Source organism: Halyomorpha halys, unplaced genomic scaffold, assembly GCF_000696795.3.
Source record: "Halyomorpha halys isolate HHAL.00 unplaced genomic scaffold, Hhal_1.1 Scaffold712.1, whole genome shotgun sequence".
Lineage (NCBI taxonomy): Eukaryota > Metazoa > Arthropoda > Insecta > Hemiptera > Pentatomidae > Halyomorpha > Halyomorpha halys.
The window spans coordinates 691,431-715,807 of record NW_027111091.1 but is presented as its reverse complement, the minus strand read 5'-3'; the positions used below and the strand labels follow the sequence as shown (position 1 = coordinate 715,807).

Sequence of the window (24,377 nt, the reverse complement as noted above, 5' to 3'; positions counted from 1 at the left end):
GATAATGCTTATCGTTAAAATATTGAACGATCATAAAATTTTGCATTTGTGACCCATGCCGACATGAGTACCTATCTTTACACATTATACAATAACTATATAATTATGTTAAATGTTTTAATAAATTAATTTGCAACGTTTAAGCCGTAATGAAATCGCTATCGAAGAAAAACTTTCAATCAGATATGTACATTAACCTTTGATGTCCGTTAGGTGTACGCAATTGAAACCATTATCTGACACCAGATACCGCCCGAGGCTAGCGCAATGTGAATAGAAAGTACGTGAAGAAGTACCGAGGAGAAATATATCCAACCCTTTCAACATCTTCTAGCACCGCCGCAATCCCTAACAACCTCTAAGGATTGTAGAAGTATCAATACGTAGTCTGATGTGAGGAGAGAGCACTGAACAACAGGATATGTCAACCTATCTCGTTCCTTAGAAAAAACTTCATTGTTACGTGTTCTCTTCAGATAAGGAGATTAAGGATTCCACTGATCCTATACCTCCTCGGCGATGAGCATCTATCAGCTTTCGGAAACCGGGAGAGGGTCAAGAAGATTCCTACAAATATTCAAAACTATATCTCTTCTTAATGTAAGATATATTCATAGGTATTTCCGATTTGCTTTCTTAATTCATCAACATAATATGAAATATCAACGAAGGATGAAGCCAAATGTAATTATTATCATAAAAATAAAATGATGAAATAGAATAATCCTTATTCCAGAATACTCCAAGAGCTTTGCAGCGAACCTGACAAAAGAAATATTGGAAATGGTTACCACGCATAGTATAGTTTTATAAGTGCATTTCTATATTAAAAAAACTTGCAGTAATGTAAGATCAATCGCAACTGGACGAAGTTAAAAGAAGTTATAGCAGTAGTAGAAAAATCTATATAATGTCGGAAAATATAAATAAAAAATACAATTGTTGTATGTTATACAGCAGGTAATTTACTAATTTTTTACATTAAACACGAGAACATCAATACAATTAGCATTTAAAATATTACAATAATATCTGCAATTGATATCTATGAACATTAGAAAATAAAGAAGAATAAAGAAAACTTTCTCTTGTTTCTTTATCGTCTAAATTTAATTTTAACATCAATTCATTTTTACTAACATGCTTAAATTGTGATAATAAAATTGAAAATATAATAATTGTTAATTAAAAAAATTAATATTAATTCCATTAATGAAGTGTTTACGGCAGAAAGTTGATTAATGAAAAGATGGTCGATGGAGTAAAGAACACTAATAAGCTGTAGTAATTTTATTGTGACAACGTTTCGGCCAGAATTTCAGGCCTTCTTCAGGGCTAAGTACAAACAAGTTAAGGGGAAACTAGCGTGGACAAATAAAACAGTATAACGAGAAAAATATCATTAAAAACAGTATAAAAATAAAAATTACTTTAAAATCATAAACTTTTCTTTTCCAATTTTCTCATGCTTTTGTTTGTGAATAGTTTTCTTAATGTTTTTATAGTATTTTTTTTATTTTCACCTACCTAGATATAAAATATGTAGTAATGGTTAATATTACGATCCTGAAAAATTTCGAATTCCAGTTTTTAATGGACGTTTTGAGATCCCCTTGACTCGAAATAACAATGTCTCATAAAATGGTCCGTGTTCATGTGTCTGGTCAAACACAAATGGTAATGTCTTCCTGAAATTCACAAGCTGTCTCAGTCATGTCAGATATATGAAAGAATATATGATTAATGTGCATAAAATGTGAAGGAAATGTTAATTATTGGTTTTCGATGGTTACTATGACAATAGCCAAAACTGAGGAAGTATTATAATGAATAATAAAAAAATAGCTGTTTTAGCTGATGTGGTTATTTAAAGTTGAATGATGTGTACATTAGATTTTGATCACTCTTTTCAGGGTTTTTTTTTTTTTTTTGTTCTTTTTTATTATTGTTCAAATTTAAATTATGTACATAAAAATAGTTTATTTGTAAATTCTAAAGGATGATGAAGTCAAACATGTGTGAGAGCAAATTAAATCCACCAATCCGAGGTTAATAAAAAACCAGAACTCCACCCAAATACCCACACCTGAATTGAGAGAAGGGATATAAAATTCAGAGCAGACAGAAGGGACTGGAAGGTTGGAGGTCGTAGGTTGTGCTTTATTTGTTGGCTTAATCAGAGAGGAGCTTAATTGTCAAGCCCCGGGACCATATCGCCCTTGATTAAACATATCAAAGCCCGTCGTCTCTCTCTGATGGATGTTCTCTCAACCTCTGTACTCTTCGATATTCGGAGGTTAAAATTAGATCATGTTGACCTTTTACTTCTGTCGGAGCAAAACTTCCTTTCTGTCACGAGATCATATTGGATTATTTCTGATTTATTTTCGCGCTGTAACAGTAAAAGGCTTTTATGGCCTGAGAGGAAAAATATAATCCTATTATTTTGAAAACAAAAAGAAAAAAAATATCGGAGCACAGAGTATAAGGGACTATAAGTATCGTCCACCTTACAGCTTCAAACCTGTAGAAGACAAATTATTCCGCTACTTTATTTTCATTTTTTTTTTTTTTTTTTTAGTATTATTAATATTTTCCTTTCTCGCCAACGAAAGTAAAATTTTTATTTATGTAGGCATTAATAAATATTAACGTCCTGATAATGCAAAATTTACACTCCATTTTACGTATTACAAATTAAGGAACAAGGTTCCATATCTGCTTAACCGTAGTAAAATTTGTATTGAAACAATCAAACCGTCAAGCAGACTTTGATTTTGTGTATTAATACCTCGTTATTTATTTTATTTTTACTATTTTTTTATTTTAAAAATGTTATTACTTATTTTTCATCATCCTGTATGTAAATTATCCTGCTATATTATACATACTGTTATATATTCTTATCATTGAACTTTCTAATTTAAGGTTACATTATTACATTATTTTTCTTCATTTTAGTAGGTATATATAGAATGAAAACGTAACACTCTAATATATATTAGAGATTTTATTATTAGCGTGGTAGATTTTATTATGATTTCTCATATAAAGTTTATAATACTTTCGCTTATGTAAGTAAACTTAAACTTAATTCGAAATGAATCTAGTATCAACTATTTTCGTTTGTGAAAATCTCCTTTCTAAATATACCTACATTCCAACAACAGCTCGTCCCGTAAATTATATATTAAAAACGATAAATAATTAACCATGAATCGGGGGTAATTAATCAATAGATATCTCAAGAAAAAGGACAGTTATTACGTTTATTATATTTTAACAAATATCCTATTAACATTTGAACCTGTAGGAGCTAGCACGAAATTAGGCGAGTCAGCGAAAATACTGCATTGCCGATTCTCGCTATACTACCTAAACCTTAATTCACCTTTCCTTAGCAAAAGAGATTCGGAATTGCTCACCTGTAGCTTTCAAATTCGTCGTAATAAAATAAAGATTACTTAATAATAATAGCCAACACTACAATAAATAATAAAATATAATCAAAATTATATAATATTTATAGGCTCTGTGAAGAAATTAACATCACCTCGTAGATTAAATACAAAGACTAAAATGGCCAGGTCATGTTATGAGGATGAAAAAGGATAGAATGGCAAGTAGCTCGTACAAGAGTGTTGCAGATGGTTTGAGCCCACGTGGTAGGCCGAAGGGCCGATAGAGGAACGGAGTGAAAGAGGATCTTAAACAACTGAAGATTCCTATTACCCATAAATGTGACAGAAAAAGATAATTGGCGTCTGTTGAGCAGTCCAAGGGTAGCTTCATGCACCAGCAGTGTCAATAGAAGAATTCTTATAGGCTAAATACATAAGAAATACAAAGCAAGGAGGTGATTTGGTCGTAATCACGCTCAACCGCCAGATTTTTACTCAATTTAGAAGGCAGAGTGGACCCCAGGAGGGCTCCGAAACCCACAGGGTTGACTCACACAGTGTGACAGAAAACAATTTTCTGCCCAGTCGGATTCGAACTCGGGTCCTTGGTGTTAGCAGCATCGAGCCTTACAGAACCACTGCGCTCTAAAAATATAATCAACTTGGGCAGAGTTGGTATGAACGTCACTGAAGTTGGAAGAATAAATAAATATATATATATATATATATGTATATATTAAAAGGGTGTTGAAAGGAATTTCCTGATTGAATTATACTAAATAGTTAACTTTTACATAGTTATTAGAAAGAAGAAATTGATATTTTTCTTTGTTTGATTCTAAATGTAATTCGTCTCAGAGATAGTAATTTTTTTTTATTCTATTAATTATTTTTTGTTTTATTACGTCATCTTGAATTTTTCTGTAAAATGTAGATTCGATTCAATATTTCAAAATAACTTTGATACTATTTTAAATTTCATTCAATTAATAATTTGTTATTATTCGGTTATAAAATTGTTTATTTTGCGCATTCTTTTCAAAATTTTTAATTTAATAGACCATTATCCTTTCGAATGTAATTTACGGGCCATAAACGTAGCAGCTGACGTACCAATGATCAACGATGGTTCAAGCTGAAAGGTAAACGTGTGAGCGGTAGATCGAAACGTAGTGTGTTGGATTGTAAAACGCTGATCACTAGTGGACCTGGTTTTTCAAGGTGATCGATGAACCGAGATGTGTCGACAGCGATTGATGGGATCAGCACCGATCTTTTGAGTCTGCTTTAACTTTTATTATTGTTATAACCACATACATAACTAATGAGTCCATAATCTATAATTTTCTCCTGGATAATTTTAACGAGGAAATTCTTACGAAAATATTTTCAAAGGTCGGAATATATAATAATATTAAACTTGTTGCTTCAGCACGCAAACTGGATCAAATTTCTCAGTCCCCTCCATCAATCTCCAAATATTTGATATGTATAGAATTTTCGCCGGAAAATGTAAATGTTACCAGGCAATTTTACTAAAGCAAACGCATTGATTATGTAAGCGGGACAATTTTAAGATTAAAGGTGAAAAACCTTTTTCACCTTGATATGTTTTTATAAAAGAAACATTGAAATTACTTTGGATATATTAAAATAAATGAAGCTCTCTTACAAAAATGAATTTCGATTTAGTATTTGGGAATAATGAGTATGTTTTTTTATATTTATATTTACCAATTTCATTAAATATGAAGAAAAAATATGTAAAATGTCCATTGAAAAAGGGAATAACATGTAGAAAACTAGCTTGAAAAAGAAAATTGGCTTTTTTAAAAACTTTAAGGATTACAGTCCAAAATCCTTCGTAAAATCCTTAATGCTCCTTACTTTGTCAAAAATCAAGTAATCCATCAGGACCTCAAAGTTCCATATGTTGCCGATTTGGGTTTTGGATACCATTCCTTCCATAATAAACTTCTCAACCACCCAAATCCACTGGTTTCTAACCTGGCTTCTCCTTCATTACCTATAATCTTCCTAGGTGTCTGAAAAGAAGATGGTCTCGAGATCTTCTCTAGAAATGTTATTGGAGTTCTATCAGTGGGTAGATTCTCCACATGTTTGTATCATGTCACAGCAAATTTATTTGTTGTATATATGTGTATACAGTTGTAAATAACAATAAATAAATTATTAAAAAAAAAAAAAAACTTTAAAGAAGTTGCATAAATATTTAATAGATGGAAATCTGTTGGAGAATAGTCTAGCGAGTAAGGTAGGTGAGAAAGGACTTCCTGACACAGCTCGTTCAGTTTCTTCACTGTCTTGCAATATGATAGAACATGAACCCAAGAGAAGAAAAAATGCAGTCATTTTACGCCAATTTCTAATTACTTTAATGAAAACTATGTATAATTACTAGTCCAAATTGATGAGTCCGCCAAGTATAGGTAGGGGGAATAAAAAATGTCGGCTGTTTCAAAGCGATAAAAAAAATTAAGTTTTCATTCGGAGATCTCAATCTCTAAAACTACCATCATAACTAGAAAATCTAAGAAAACTTCATTTAAAGTAGATTACATTTGCTAAAATATGAATCCTAATAGAGCTATTGACGTTCAATAGTTCCTAAGCTATATCTTTTTAACAAGCAACGTTTTATAAAAAAAATGCTCTAAAAAATCAGTTAGTTAATTTATTTTGAGAAATCTATATCTCAAAAACCATTCGACGTACAGATGTTTATCAGCACTTAAATTATTACGAGTTTAATGTAATATAAAGTAGTCCATGATACTTATCTTCGTAGAAGTGGTAGTTTTTACGATATTAGCTCAAATATATTGATTTAAAGTAGTTCGGACAAAATTTCATGTGCAAAAGTTTTATATTGATATGCGAAAATCATAAAAACTACAACCCTTACGAAGATATGTGACATGAAATACTTTATTGTAAGTTAAATTGCTTTTATTTTGAGAGCTAGCATTCGTATGTACGTCTTATAGATCGTAAAACAATTTTTTATCTGAACAACAAGGAATTAACATTTTAAAAATTTATTTTGTCAAATATTATGAAAAATACTACATCTTAGAAGATAAACGTTACGAACTACATTACAGCACATTTAACTAGCATTAATTTCAGTGCTTACAGACATATATATCTTATATTTCATGAGATATAGATTTCCTACAATTAATTCACTAACTACTAATTTTTATGAAACATTTATTATGAAATGTTCTTTTTTAAAAAGCTATATTTCCTGAACTATTGAATGCCAAAAGCTTTATTAGGGCTCATATTTGATCAAATTTGCTCTACTTTAAATAATGTTCTATTAGGTTTTCCAGTGTTGCTGGTATTTTTAAAGATACAGAGCTTCGAATGAATAATTCTTTTTTTTTTTAACGTTTTTGAAACAGCCACCATTTTTTATTGTCCCTACATATACTTAGCAGACTCATCAATTTAGACTAGTAATTATACATAGTTTTCACCTGAATCTTCATATGAATCTGATATATTTATAAAAACTTCACTATTTTCTTTTGACATTATATAATCTTCAATTAGTTGAAATTTTCCTTTTATACACTTATCATCGCTATCACTACAATATTATATCACATTACTCATTCCACACAGAATGTTGTCGATTTTAGATTACAATGATTACAAATCTTTACTTAAAGAAATTATTTACTTCTAAATGATTAATAAAAGGAATGCAATTGATTTTTAAAATATTTTTTTACCGAGCTTATCAAATAACATTTTCCACATATATAATTTTAAATTCCTGTTTGTGTGTTGTTTTTTTTATTCGTGTGTGAAAATTATTCCAATAAACATAAAATTGGATTTTCCTGATTTGTATTGTTGAGGGAAAAAAGCTTCAATCTATTTTTATAATAACTATTGTCTGCATTTGAGGTACTTGATCTTAAAACGTAGTAAACAAAAAAATAAAAGCTTTGATAGTTACATTTCACATAAAAAGCTGGTGTCACTTTACATAATTTAATAACAATATTGGGGAGCGGGAAGGCTCAGTGGTAAGGCACTGTGCTACCAACTCACTTGAACCTGGTATGGCTCCGGCTGTGTAAGATAATTATATATATTTACTGTAGCCGTGAATCAACAAGTACAAACATCATAAAAAACATTGAAAAATTTATTAAATCAGCCCTAGAAAAATTTTAATTCATGATAAATACTTTGTTTAAGGACCTATTGTCTCGATAATGAAATAATAACCGATCAAAATTATTACATAAAAAGATGGTTATTTATCACAGAAATATATATTATATTAATAGGAAGTCCCGGACTAAGAGAGGTTTTAATTATAAGTCCGTCTCACTCCCTTTCTCCCTTTTCACAAATCTCTCCTCTCATAAACATAATATTCATTTATTTAATTTTTTATATTATATTCAAAATTAATAAAGCTGTAATAATAATTTTCTATTGATCTAAATTAGATATGGTCATAGGAAAAAATATCTAAAATTTACCCGCAATACTTCATCATAAATTCTATTGATATAACTTAGCAACAGTTGGATACTTATCACAGAAATATAAGTTATATTAATAGGGAGTCCTCGACTAAAAAAAATTTAATTACGCACTTCTTCACACTCCCTTTATCCCTCTTTCCTCTCATAAAAATAATGTTTATTTATTTAATTTTGTATGTTATATTTAAATTATCATTTTCGATTGATCTAAACTAGACATGAAGAGGATATCTCTATAATTTACCCGCAATACTTCATCATAAATTCTATTGATATAACTTAACAAAGATCGAGACAGGCCTACAATACCAACAGTAAAAGGACAGAAGCATACATACGGGTTTTATTATATATAAAAATAAAAAAATAAATAAATAAATAGAAAACCTCATTAGGTAACCTCTAAATATTAGGGAATAAAACATCCTGATATAAATAATTATTTGAACCTTGTTCACCCGTACTGGCGATATCGTTCCAATAACAAACATCACTGAGCTTGTTCCATCAAAGGCATTTCTATAGCTGTGTACCGGCCAGCGAGAGCATACAGAGCTGCGACCGCAGACCAGAGCCAATATTGACAATAATGGGCGACCCGTAATCTCTAATTGAGGAGGAGCAGTAAACAGTTATCAGGTAAGGCCATTAACTGATCACATATCTTCCAATCAGCATTGTCCGGTGCTCAGGTAGCCATGGGCAGTACCGCATCAGGTAACAATGGAGGCTATCATTGAATTAAAGCACACAATAACATCATAATTCCTTTAACTTGTACATAATTTTTTTTTCAGTTTTTTATTTTGAAATTAAAAATTCAACAATTCCGAAAAGTAAGTTTAGCACAAAAAAAAAAATAAAATAAACCAATTTGGATATTTAATATTTAAATGGAAATTTTCCTCAAGGTAGTAAGTATCCTTGGTCCCATCCTCTATACCGTCTATAAAGCTGACATTCCAAACAATCCTAACATTATCCTCATCACATTTGCTGATGACACGTGTGCTCGCAGTTAATAATATCCCATTAATTGTATCCTAAACTCTCCAATCCCATATCACAGCTCTCGAAAAATGGTGTCCTGATTGGAGGATTAAGATAAATACCATCAAATCACTTTTACCCTTCGTCGTAAACCTACCGACTGCCCTACAGTTTCATTTAATAATATTACTCTTACACCTGTCGAACAGATCCGCTACCTTGGACAAAAGATTAACCTGGAATCCTCACACTAGACTGAAAAGACAGGAAACTGCACGTCGATTTCGACAATTACAACACTTACTAGACAAACGGTCTAAACTTCCAACACATTACAAAAGACTGATCTACATGACTGTAAAAAGGGCAATCTGGACATATGGCGTTGACCTTTGGAGCTCCACTAAACCTTCAAATTCCTCTCGTATCCAATCCAAAATCCTTCGTAAAATCCTCAATGCTCCTTACTTAGTCACAAATAAAATCATCCATAAAGACCTTAATGTTCCCTATGTAACCGATCTAGCCCGAACTCACTCCTTTCATAATAAACTCTCCAACCACTCAAACCCCCTAGTTTCTAATCTTGCATCCTCTTCCATTCCTGACAATCCTCCGAGGCGCCTGAAAAGAAGATGGCCATGAGACCAGCTAATGTAAAATGTTATTAGAGTGCTACCAATGGGTAGTTGCTCTACACGCCTGTAACACTCCATTTTAACTAAGATCAAATTTACTGAATGTACTAAGTAATATACAGTTGTAAATTTCAATAGATATAAAAAAAAAAAAAATCGAAATCGTTTTCATCCAAACAAAACTAGGGATAGGGACTCTTTTGGGATAATTTACACCGATAATTTACGGATAGGGAAAATTTACCCACCGACGATATTATTTTTGGAATAGAATCAATTCAAAATAATTTTCGGCAGTTATGTCGTTCTTGAACCAAAACAGTATTATGTTGCTTGATTTTAACACAAAAATCAGCTGCGAGGTCAAACATGAGGTCAAAACAGTCAGACGAAATATCAGGAACATGCATTAAGTAAGAGTTTCAGGCAAGTAAGCGGATTCAGTGTTAATCACTTCTCAGAATGGACCGCAACTATCTTCTCCATCAAATTACCATCCACTGAAGCCCATTAAAACCAATGGTCATGGTCGATACTGATGTAACACGCCTATCAGTGCACTGAAATTAGGATATACAGATGGGCAAACAAAAAAAAAAATAAAAAGGTTTATAAGAAAAGAAAATGGATTTCTATTCAATTTGGAATATATAAAAATGATTTTCGATTTACAATGAGATTGTCCACATATTAGTAGGAATTTGATAATGGATAGAAGAGCCCAAAAGTTGTTCGGATGATATAAAGGATAAAGAAGTGGATAAAGGCTATAAAATAAAGTCCTGAAAAGATATATAATAAAGTTTTAACAAATAAAACCCTTTGGAACTTAAGTTGTTATCCTTTCGGTGGTTTGTTCTTTACGAATCTCAACTCTACACGCTTCCTCATATTGTCGTGATAAATTACCATAATCACTTACGGGTGCGGGACCGAACGTAGGCATTCAGTAGTTTGTTTTTTTTACCCCCAACCTGGTGTTTTCTAACATACGGGGAAGATAAGAAAAGAATTATATAGTAGAGGTTACCAACCTATTTTAACCAGAGCAGGAAGATAAAGTTCTTGAGATAGACACGAGTTGAGTTGTTGTTGTTAAGGTGACGCCTCAACCCCTCAGCTACAACATTGAATTATACAGCTCATAGAGTAGATATTTATATATTCATTTGAAATGAGATCATCTCTTACAGCGAAGGCAGTATTACATTATATTGCTATCTGGATGCTATATAAACAATTTCCCCTCGCAAACATTTAATGCTCATAACCAAGGAAGATAAAAAGAAGACTCTAAGGGAGGGGAAGGCTGAGGTTAGCGACCTTGCTATTACCGCAGTCCGAATTACAGAGCTAGTTCCCACACAACATCTTGTCTTTCTCACTTCTTACATCAGCCTTCTTTCTCCTCTGTCTTCTGTTTATCTTTAGCCTCTTCTTTCCATCATTAGCCATAAGCATTACTTTGAAGGAACAAACCACACAATATGCCGACATACATAATAGCGTGACGTATCATTACTACAATAGAGACATCAGGAAAACAAAAAAGAAATGTAAGGGACTAAGTACTTGCTTTTTTGAGCATTAATTTCTTCAGCATGAACATTATGAAAACCAACTTAATACCTGGAGGGACGGTATAAGTAAGAAAACGAGCGAAGTAGAATAAGAGATTTAAACGCGTAGAACATTCTAAAATTCTGGTTTATACTTTTTTTTTTTTAATTTTTTACACCCTCCATAAACAGATAGTTCCTTTAATTTACAGTGGAAAACAAATGTCTTGGTGAAAGATTTGTTTTTATCCCACTACCAGACCATTAATGATATACAAAAGGGAGTTATCCCATAGGCAAACCAACCCATTTTAACAAAATAGAAAGGGTCGAGTTTTCATCCTGCAGGACAGCCACTATATAGAAATCAACTCGCCAAGACAAGAAACGAATCGGGAAACTCAGGAGTGTTAAGGTAAAGTATGAACACTCGTTTACAACGTCCTCGCTTGGAGAAAGGATCCTGTCGATTTCAAAATGATGGACAGTGTGTAAAACAGAAACTATTTTGGCCATATTGTAACACCACTTTGCCCACCCTCTCTCTATATAAAAATCTTTCAAAGAATAACACTATTCTCTTCAGATCTTTTATCATTCAAAGCTCTATACGGCCAATCGGAATGACGGGAATTATTTTAATTAAGAGGATCCTATACTATCAGTCCCTGATGAAATAGGATATCGAACAGTATGGATCTTGTGTAATGTCTCTATCGATTCGTAATAACGTGCGATTGAACGAAGTACACATAGCCACCTCTTCACTTTCCTAATACACCCTCCATCTCAAATTATGAATGAAAGGATTTAAAAATTTTCTAGGCAATCCATCAGTATATATCAACACAATCAATCTGAAAGTCAATCTTTAGTCTACCGTCTACTTCCTCTACCGGATTGGTTCTACTGCCTGTTCCAAAGTTGGTAACTACCCTACCAGTAGTGGGAATATTTTGGATAGAAACATCACAACTAATAACAGACGAATATACCTTGTATTCTTACAAGATATATTGAATACACGTAAAAACCTTTAAACGTAGACATGAGTGAATAAGGACACTGTTGGTTAGTTTATTGGTTACATAATAAAGCTTATTGAGGTTAGTTCATTGAAATGTAATCCTTAACAGGATAAAGAGAAGACATCCGAAGCGGAACTCGCAACAAATAGACCCTGCTCGTGAATGAAATGCCGTTCCATTCATATGCAAATGGGCGGTACGAACTGTGAAAACAATACGCTGCAACAGAGAAATCTTAAAAAGAAACCACTGGAGTATATCTTAAAATATTCTTGGTGCACGATATATATATAAAAAAATAACAAAATATCTAAAATAATTGAAACAAATATTATAATGATAAAAATTAATTTTTTTTTTTTAGATAGATGGAATTCCAAATCCTCCAATCCCACATCACACCCTTGAAGAATGGTGCCAAACCTGGAAGAATAAAATAAATACCACCAAATCACATTTACCCTTCGTCATGAACCCGTGACTTCCTGCCCGACAGTACCCTTTGATAATACCCCACTCATTCCTGTCGAACAGATCCGTTACTCAGGACATCTGGAACAACGACTGACATGGGATCCCTCATACAAGACTTAAAAGACAGGAAACTACTCGTCGATTCCGACTATTACAGCACTTACAAGACAAGCGGTCTAAACTTCCAATCCATTACAAAATACTGATCTACATGACTATAATACAGCTTATTTGGATATACGGAGTTGAGGTTTGGGGCTCCAATAAATCATCGAATTCCTCTCGTATCCAATCCTTACAGTCCAAAATCCTTCCTAAAATTCTTAATGCTCCTTTGTCACAAATCAAGTCATTTATTTATCAGGACCTAAATGCTCCATATGTTGCCAATTTGGCAAAAGCCAGACACCAATCCTTCCATGATAAACTTTCCAGCAACTCAAAACCACTTGCTTCTAACCTCACTTTTCCTTCATTACCTGATAATCTCCCTAGGCGTCTGAAAAGAAGATTGCCCAGATATCTTGTTCTCTAATAACGTTATTGGAGTTCCATCAATGGGAAGATTCTCCACATGTTTGTATCATGTCATTTTATATCAAATAGCAAATTCATTGTTATATATAATTGTATACAGTTGTAAATAACAATAAATAAATTATTAAAAAATAATAACAGACGAATTTTTTTTTTAAGAAAAATCATAATAATTAAGAAATATAGCTAACTATTAATCAATGACCAACGTTTCGTCACATTGCAGATCCACAGTGCACCACATTGCAGGATTTCATCAGGGCTGTTGTGATTGGTTAACTAATTGGTTAACTCAAAAAAACTATCACTAAATATAAATAAAATTATAATATTAGTTTAATTTTCCTGTACAACTCGACCAATCAAAGAAACCCTAAAAGATTACCTGCAGTGTGGGTCGAAACGTTATACATTAACTACATTAGTAGATGCTGTTTCTTAATTGTTTTTCTAGATCGTAACCCTTCTAATTCACATATTGTCAAATATATAACCTAATAATTATATGATAAATTATAATAGTTTATTTTAATGTGAAATAATACTTATTTTATTTTTTTTCTGAGGGGGGAATAAAAAAGTTGAATTAACTACTCAGTTACCGAACCCCATTTTATATAACCACAAATAGATACCCAATAAATAAGGATATATAAAAATAACATATAGCAAAAATTTTAAAAATATTGAAATCTTGTTTCTTCAATATCTGTCATTGAATATTATCAACCTTTATTCTATACTATAATGCTTAAGTTAAACGGTAACTGAAAGGGTTTAAATCACTAAGCTGCAAAAAATTTAATTAGTTCACTTATATCAAAACTACAATAAATATTGTATATTTTTGATTCATAAAAGATAAAAATGAACTAAAAATAAATCTTAGAAGTATATATATAATAAGAAACTAAATATTAACTACTTATAGATATAATATTATATGAAATATATATAACTACTATAAAGTCAATTCAATGACTAATTGGCATATCTGAGCTTCCTTACACAAATGTATTGCAGATTCAACCAGCAGCTAATTTCTTATCTGGAGATATGTTAGTTGTACAAGTGAAAAATATTTAGTCAAGATTTTATAGTTTAGAGTACCTTCGTTTTTCCAATCTAAAATAAGAAGATTAAATTCCAAATAATTCATTAATATCATAAAAATCTGATTGAAAAAAAGTTAAATTATTATTTCCATAACATTAAAAAAAATAAATTTATCATCAAATACCTCAAAATTTCTATGTTCGACTTGTTGTTTCATTTGTAAACCAACAATATTATTTTTTTTTTGTTGGCATTATAAAAAAAGGTAGAATATAAATGATCCACTTCATTTTTGTCATTGCATAACACATAAATTCATTATTAAATATACTTATATAATTAATAACTACAAAAGTATAACAACAATAAAACTTAATATTATAACAATTAGTTGTACTACAATACTACCAGGCTCATGCCAAGTATCTGATCAAAAATTACATATCATTTTTACTAAACACAAATAGGTACTATCCTAAACATATAAATTAAACTTTTACACATATATATTTCAACTAATTTAATAATTCATCTTTAAATTATATCAAACGAAACAATATATGAGCGATTCTCCCAAAAATGTATATTTTTTGCTTAATATCCCTACTGCTCCTCACATAAATATTTTTTGTATTATCAATTATTCAAACATATGACATCAGCTACAACTTTATTCATGAACTCGCTAAATATCATTATTTTTAATAAGAGTAAACCACCCGTTTATCATTCTGTGTGAGGAAAGTGGACACGTTTAGGATAGATTTTGCGATATGATATTCGTATCCATTTTCAATCCATAATCAATATAGTCACATAATTCAATTCTCATTCCTTGGCAAAGTTAGAATTCCCCGTCATAATATCATCTAATTTACCATATATTAACTTAGAGCCGCCTTAACTTGTGGTATACTCCTCATTTCTTTGTCACTACACCATCTCATAAGTCATCATCAAATATGTTATATCTATTTGTTATGTACGACACATTGTTGTTATGAACAATTTTTTGTTTCTTTTTTTTTAAATTTATTTTAAAAGCAAAAGACAACTGATTTATCACCTGCCGAAGTAGAAATTGTCATTGTTATTTTAGCATTCCAAGAATGGGATGTTAGGGGTTCTACTCAAACTCAGGGCCATAACACCCTCCTCCCCCCCCCCGAAACACAGCCCCCACGAAACAGAAGGTCGCACCCTTGACAGGAAGAGAAAGTTTAGAACAATTATAGCATACAGTATTATAGTATAAGGTATTTTACTATAAAGTATTTCTTTTACGGTCTTAGATTGCTTACATTCTCGTATATTTAACGAAAATAATAAACTATAATTGAGAGTTTAATAAAAATTATATTTTTTTTTATTTATTATTATATCAACTATTGTTGAGAAAATGTCATTTCTCATTAGATTAACTTACTGAACGTGATAGCTATTACACTAATAAATAATTTGGGAAAAACACACCGAATCAGTTACATTTTTTAAACGAATTTTCAACCCTCAAAATGTCCAGTTTTAGAAGAATCACCAATTAAAACAATGCAATCGTGACCAGTTCGTGTTGGAACAGTATTCCAGTTCTTTAATCAAAAGCGGATCCAATTCGTTCAGATTTCTTCAGTTATTATTTGGTGGAGGAGCCATCTTAATAAATACAAATCTTAAACTAGGATGGATTAGTGAAAATTTAAATAGAAAAACATTCTGTGTAGACGCTCGAGTTATTTTTAGTTATAAAAGAAAAACATGAAAACAAGAAGCAAACAATAACAGTAAACAACCTACACACAATCGAAAGTACTCGTAACACAACACATAAGATCGATTAATGATTTAAATTTGTTAAAAGAATAAAAGTTTTTGATTGAAATTAGAGGGAAAAAAGTACCGATTTATTTAACGAATGAATTTAAATTTATTGTTATTGAACATCGATTCCAGCAACATCAATTACATATTTTACAACACCAACAAAAACTACAACATCGATAGAATAACGAAATGATCCTACCTTTGACGAGATTTCGGTTTTGTATTTTGAATGCATACGTGATACACTCACCTAAAACACAAGAAAAAAAAATATGATAAATAAATTTAACATTACCATAATTTTTTTCTGTTTAATATATTTAAAATAACAGTATCAATTAACAATACTATGATGGTAGTTACAATGAAGCCTGGAAGGTCATTGCTAATTAGACTAAGCAATACTAGTTTTAGATTTTAAAAATAGATAAAATTGTTTCTTCCAAGGTGAACTGGTCAGCATCGGATTCCATGTTACTGACTGCATTCATACAGGATTCCAAGAAAGACTGTCTATTTAAAGAGCTAATAAAAAATTTCCAACCAGTAGGATTTGTAAAATAAAAATATTTCCTTCAAATAGGATAGCAATTTAAATATAAAAATATATTACTTCTATTAATATTGTATTAATCACATAAAAGAAATGTAAATACTATTAAATCAAATTTAATTAACGGTGTAACAATCTATCCAATTTCATGTCATCAAGAACGCTTACTAGCTATATATTTATTGTAGAAGTATATCTGAGGAGATATAAGGAAAAATAAGGGATAGAATGAATTAATCCAAACAAATACAGGGTTTGAATTTTTTACTTTGTTTTTGGCATCTCAGGTATTTTTTAAATACTATAAATCTAGAAAAATCTAAGTGTGAAAATTATATTTTTATGGCCGCCATTTTGAATTAGCTCTTTCAAAATGATATGAATCATGTGTGGACATCACAGAAAAATATTATCTATTTTTTTATTATTTTCATTTATTGAAATTAACATAAAAATACATCTATCTAGTAAATTTAATGCTAGATTTTAATGGCTAGTAGAGAACTAACTAGCTTCGGAGGATTGTAAGGAATGGAAGAGGAAGCAAGATTAGAAACTAATCAGTTTCGGGGGTAGAAAGTTTATAATTATTAGGTGTAGATAGTTGACCGTAGGTTACTGATTGGAGAAGATGGTCGGGGTGCATCTTCATGATGGAAAATTCACCATGGAAAATTTTCACTCAAGTGCTCAATAACATTAACCCTATCGAACACGCCATATTAATTAATACAACTTTTTTATAGTATCATAAATTTGATCTTTATATGAGGTTCTCTTATTAAGTAAACTTGTACACCAGATAGTTTTTCATAGGTAGTTTACATTATACATATTATATTATATTAGATTAAATTATCACATATTATATTAGGTAGTTTACATTTGCTGTATATCGAGGTTGTGGCAATTCCCACAACAATATAATAAATGTCGTTAAGTAATTTAGCCACATCTGCACCGATACCTGTTCTCCAAGAAGGGATACTTCTCAATAAACAAAGGGAACCTCTGTGTTTGTGTACCAGAGCTTTTCACACCTTTGGGAACCACAGTTCCTTCCAAGTGGTTAATGGGTCACACATGCCGAAGGGACAGAAGCCATTAACAGGTAAAGATCGATATGCCCTGTAATAGGCAGTGGGTCCCCACCCCCTCTAAGAACATAGGAGAAACGCTCACCTAGGGGTATTGTAACTTATACCCAATGAGAAATAGGATTCCAAAAATGTAGAGGTACAGAAGTAAGGAGACCACAGAGAGGGCAAGATGCATTTTGACGAGACGAAGGCCTAAGGAGGGCTCTTCAGACATGGAACGCCATCCCCTACGCCAATACATGACCCACACCTAAGACGTCATGCCACACTACGATATTAATCATCCAAATCAGATAATAATCGGGTATTATTTAAGGTGGATAGTCAACTCGATATTGTAGTGTTCACCACAATGGCCAGAATCCGATGGATTGACTGAGTGCAAAAGATGGCAGAGACGCCTCCCAAGAAGGCTGCTGCTGTACCATTGCTAGGAGGAAGACACGAATGCAATGAAGACCACATCTGAGGTGGCTTGATGGCGTTGAGGCATACTGGATAAAATTAAGCAGATGGAAGAAACATACCAGTAACAGGATCCAGTATAGGATAGTAGAGTGGTAGTGAGTAAATCCAAAGTCCAAATTAGATGTAAGAGACATTGAAAAAAAAAAGTTTCATTTTCAATACTTGCAAGCGTTAGTATGTCTAATAGTTCTCCAGGAATCAAAATTTTCTCAAAAATACTTCTTTTCGAAAAATATATATCATAATGTCAAAATCTAATTTAAAAACATCAACAATTTTTATTTAAAATTATAAAAAAGAATGGTGCGGTCAAAAAGAAATATTACATATATAATATAATTTTTATTTTATTTTTAATGCAGCTATGCAGTGATAAAATTCCCCGATATAAACTAATATAATTCATAATTAACAATTAATAATTATGTCGTGTAGCTAATAATTTTGACATTATACTAAATTTGTCAAAAATAAGACATCGAAATGTTTCATTATTAAAAACCAATCCTACCCTAACCATTTCATTTCATCCAACCATCCAGACAACTTAACGGACGGACCGTCCACGTAGGAAGAGCTAGGATAAAAAGAGGAATAAAAAGAACCTATAGGGCCTATCATTTAAGTAAATTGCAGGTTACTATCGATTTTCGAAGGGGGAGATATCGATCTTGAAGGTAATGATGATGAACCAATTATTTCGAAAAGGGGGCCTTTAGAACGGAGGACCAATGTGATGTAGGGAAAATTGCGGGCAATCAGGGCTCTAACCAAAATGTCTTCCCTTTTATTCAGGAATCAAAGAAATTCTTCCGACTTGTTGCAATTTGCAGTTTTCCTAACTGAAATATTTTAAATTTTTCAATGGCTTTCAGTTTTCGGTGCAAATAGGTGATCCTATGATAATCTTTATTTTATACTAACATTTCACTAATTTGTGCAAAGGCAGTCTTAAATAATTAATAATTAGTCTATAACCGAGTAATCAGGAAATAATTTCTGTAAAATGAGAAATCAGTTTCAATCGATAATCTAAATGAATTGGGATATTTAAAATTGAGATCGGTTATAATGTAATAATCTAATATTTGGTGCAGGGTTTTTTATTTTTACATTTGATGTAGCTTGGACGAGTTTAACAAACGGAAATGAAAATTATCCCAATAAATCAGGTATCGACCGTTTTAATCTCCTACATGTAATAATAGTTTTAATCATTTATTTAAAATTAAATTGGTATAATAAAATTGTATTAACTATTAAGGTTTCGCATTCGGAAAAATTTTACATTTTGAAATAAGATGAATAAGTTACTGGGGTGGAATTTTAATTTGTTAGGAAAACCTATATTTTCCAGAATTGGATAACTTCTCGATCTTACTTACAAAGTGACTTATCTATTTATCAAACAAATCAGGGCAATCCTAATAAGTCCTACAAAATTAAATAGCCTATATTTTTATAAAAATAAAAGTCACTGGAGTCTCGGGTTATTCAAAGAAAAAACTTTAATTTCTAGACCCTAAGGTTCAACCAACTATCAGAACTATATGATATACTTTAGGGGTAGGGTATTCATTATTATATTGTGTTAAATGTAAAAGGTTTCAACATGCTAAATGTTGTAAGTATAGGATTTGAGCAGCTCAATTTAAAGTCCACGTTATATGTTAAATACAGATGAGCTCCTAGCAAAGTTTATGGGCAATTTGTTCTGTAATCTAGTAATCTTTACGAGATGATTAAATCTTTGATAGCTTCTTTACATTATCTTTCCTCCATCTCACTAGTTCTTTGTTTTCTCTTCTATTTTTTTCCATTACTCCAATAGTATGTTCATCTATTATATTTTACATCTGTTCTACAACCATAACTCATTAAATAAATAAAAACTCATAAAGCAATGAACCTATAATACCTCATTATCATTTGTATCCATTACCTTATTAGAGTTCAAAATCGAGCAACTAAACTAACCTATCAAAACGTCCAAAGACAAAATGGTGAGGAGCTCAGCTGGTCTGTTACGTTACGTCATTCTACATTTCGCAGACCTATTAACAGACCCTGTTACATCTTTTTAACATGCCACAAGAATGAAATATTTCTCATCTACTATGTTAAATTAAAGATAATGAATATCCCTTTTGTTAATTCAAAAAAATATTAATAACTAAATGGTGAATCACTTAAATAATTTATTCAAAGAATTACCAATAAACAAAATTAATAATTAATTACGACCATAAATAAACATAATTTCTACTTTGGTCCTATTTATTCCAAATCAATAAAGAAATTAGTTCAGACAAAGGAAAGTTCTACAGAATAAGTATTTGACTACTCATGGATGCCAATAAATCAGGATAATGATTACAGTAAAAGCGTGGTAGAAATTTGTTCACATATCTGTCTGTTAATAAAATTGAGAACTCAATAAGTGCCTTAGTGTGTTCTGCAGTAGAGTGTAACAATTAAAACAGCATAAATGCCCGTTTCACAGCAACAGATACAGTATATGTAAGAGGTTATTTTATTTTTTTGTACATGATATGAAGAATCAAATACAGTAATTGTACAATAATACAATTACAAAAAGCAACCTTGTACAATATATAGTTAAGAGAAAATAGAAAATAAAATTGATGAGCCAAAATTCGGATACCTTGGAGTCCTATACTGCCTAACCATGGTTGGAGGTAAAAGTTTTTCATTTTGTGGGACTGCCACTCAATGAAAAAAAATCAACCCCCCCAGGCCGGATTCGAACCGGCACCGCCAATAGACATCAAATTGGTAAGACTGTGTCTTAACCACTGAGCTATGGGCAGCACAAAATTGCTGGATTAAAAACGCATGCAAGAGACGAAAGAATATTTAAAATGAAATAAAATATCTCAAGTTCAGACGAAGCAATTAATTTAAAGATTCGTTCTGCTCACAAACAAATCAACAACAGCCTTACATCCTACTAAAAACGATTTTGTTGATTAATAGCACAGCGACTATAGATTCGAATTAATTTTTAATTTTCGTCCTATTTACTACTCGTAAAAGGGAAGGGAGCTCTTTAAGTTCTGGAACTTTATCCTTTTAAATATCCGGTATGACCTTAATCCCAACTTTTTTTCACTTAGTTAATTATTCTACAAAAAACGAGCCTTGAAGGAAAAAAATACAAACGGGTCCCTGTGAGTTAGTAGCGCACACGATGACTCCTAATCCATGGCAATTACGTCCAGGATGGTGATTAGACGGACTGCCGGCTGCAAGTAGATGAAGTAATTGCCGTAGGGTAAAGTCTGTCGCTTAAGACGTTACAAATATAAAATACATCTAAATACACTTTGGACGCACAAAGCCGTGTGATGGAACGACATTGGAGAGTTGCTTTCATTATTTGTCAAATTGTTCCGCAGACCAAAATAGAACCCGATACACGCCCAAGCTGAATAATATTAACCTAAATTATTTTTACGAAATACTGGCAGTAACCACAGAATTAGACTATAAATTGTAAGTTGCATATGTAAATCAAAACCTAAAACCAGATAACCAGGAATATGACGCTTTTGTCCGCTTGGTTATGTTAAATAATTCCATTTAAACCTTTTAAATCATCCTAATCCTATGGCTCAATCATTATTCACTTCCACCCATCTTTACAATTCACCTCGGAGTTTGAAACGGCAGTGGCAAAGAGACTTATTGTAAAATAAAATCGAAAAATGGAGTTCTGGTAATGGCCAGATGCTCCGCTCATGTAGAGTGATTCCGGCTTTAGCGCACTTACTCAGCCACTACTGGCACATTACCATTGACGCGGTGAGAGCGCTACTATGGATCTTGGAAGAGCCCTGCTTTACCCCTCATATGTGGGAAATAGAGTGGGCTTGGGGATCCACAGGTCGAGATTGTATATAATTTATTTTACATTGTGTGATTGTATATAATTTATTTTACATTTGATTATGTTCATTTTAATTATTTATTTTTATTTTTCTCTTTTTTATTTTTGGTATGAAATTATTCGATTAGCAATATTACTCATGGCCCAAGTTTGTGTCAGATTGGAATAATACTTATCAATAAATAAAGTAATTATTATCTATGAAGGTTATGTTATTGTTACTTTTTCTAAGAGAGATAAATTATTGATTTTGTCTAGTATAACATAATATTGATTTATATAAATTATTTTTAGTTTATTATTATATTTAAATATAAATCTTTATATAGGTAAGCCAATGACTGTAGCAACTCTGCGTAAGGGGGTTGTTCCAATATTAAATAAATATATTACTATCAGTTCATTTGAATTTATTCCTGACTAAATTTGAATTGAATGAAAATCGTGAAAATAATATAAACATTATTATTATATTCATTTAAAATTTTTTTGAGGTTAATGACTTCCATTTCGAATGAAATATTTATTAATTATTCATAACATTGTACAACGTTTTGGGACCACTGTCCTTTTATTCATGCACTTTAAAACCTCATGATTTCATATGGTAAATCATGCCAACCATACTTCCATAGACATACACCAGACTTCCTATAGAGATAATCTAGATTATTATTATAAATTTCCAATAATTTACGCTGATAATTTTTATGTAGTTTTCAGAATATTATGACTTAATCTTAAATACACTATTTGATTTACACTTTTTAAATATATACTAATACACCTACCATTATCGATTATTTTATCGTCCTAAAAATAATTACGTTATATGTACGTAGAAGTAATTTGAACGAAATGCCAGTGACTGTTATAAAAATATGACAGTTAGCCCATAAGATATAAAAATATATCTTTCAGGAATTCCCATATTTCACCTCGCTCCTCAACTGTTTTGGATTAACCAAAAAGCCTTGATAATAGACGAATTTTTAAAATCACAAAATTTACTGTCACAAATGTAACATCATAAAAAAATAAAATTTTAAAAATAATAAAACAAATATAAGTTTAAACAAATAAGAAAGAAATGGCGTTGATGATCATCGGAGTTTTACGCCATTAAATAAAAACGAACTAACGCGAGAAAGAAACGTGATTTGGACATCATTTAAAAGTGATTTAGAAAAGTATTTATTTTAATTTTCGATAGTACTATCGATAGTTTTCTATCACTAATAAGAGCATAAGGACAGTATCAGTATTTAGATTAGATTAGATGTATTTATAGGCTTATATTACAACGTGGCCATGGAATCTGGTATTGGTAAATTAGAATATCAATGATCTAAGTATATCAATATTAAAATACTGTATATCTTACAATAAAATGAAATAATTTTTAATTAATTAAGATCTCAAACACTCTTTATTATTATTCTAAATGTTCAACGTTTCGGCCAACCCAGCCATCTTCAAGAACAATCATTTTTTTTTAAATTATTTATTTAATGTAATTTACAGCTGTACAAAATAATACAATAGATAAATATGTAGTATGTTTCATATACACTTGAAAATCTTGGGAAGGAATCACCCTTTGGTGGTACTTCAAACATTAATTTAAATTAGAAGGTCCCGTGACCATCTTCTTTTCAGACGCCTCGGAGGATTATCAGGGATTGTTAAGGATGAAAGATTAAGAATTAATGGGTTAGGATGGTTAAAGAGTTTGGAATGAAAAGACGCATATCTGTTTTGGGTCAAATCTGCAACGAAAGGGATGTTAAGGTCTTTGTGAATGAGTTTATTTGTGACGTAATAAGGAGCATCAAGGATTTTGGATTGTAATGCGGGAAGAGTTTGATGGTTTGGTGGAGCCCTAGAGCTCAATTCCATATGTCCAAATTGGTCTGATTATTGTAGTGTATACTAATTTTTTGTAAGAACAATCATAAATATAAATTTACAACTCACACCCAACAATTAAAAACTATTGGCTATTCTGCTCAAGCCAATATATTTAGACAAATCAACCCATTTTGTCACTTTTCTGTTTAATTTTAAATTACAGATTAACTTAATCTGTAACTTTTATTACAAAATTAACTTAACACTATTATCCCTCACGTACTACTAATTATATGGTGTGATAAGTGAATAAAAATAGTATAATTACGTAATTAAAAGTTATGAAAATTTAATGGAAAAGTGACAAAACATGTTGATTTGAATAAATTTATTGACCTGGGCAGAATAGCAATTTTTGTCACTTTTCGATTAAATTTTAAAACTTTTAATAACTAA

At 31.2% G+C, this 24,377-nt stretch overlaps 1 protein-coding gene across 12 annotated transcripts in view; it reads right to left on the bottom strand.

Annotated features, from left to right (window-relative positions):
- shep (alan shepard) overlaps positions 1 to 24,377 on the bottom strand; it is a 535,390-nt gene that overhangs the window by 96,814 nt on the left and 414,199 nt on the right. For 10 of the 12 annotated variants that reach the window (XM_067049170.1, XM_067049174.1, XM_067049171.1 and 7 more), the window contains one exon: positions 16,239 to 16,289. The exons of the other annotated variants lie outside the window; for them this stretch is intronic. In XM_067049170.1, the coding sequence (XP_066905271.1) occupies positions 16,239 to 16,289 (51 nt within the window). The remainder of the gene's footprint in view (positions 1 to 16,238; positions 16,290 to 24,377) is intronic. 12 annotated transcript variants of the gene reach the window in all.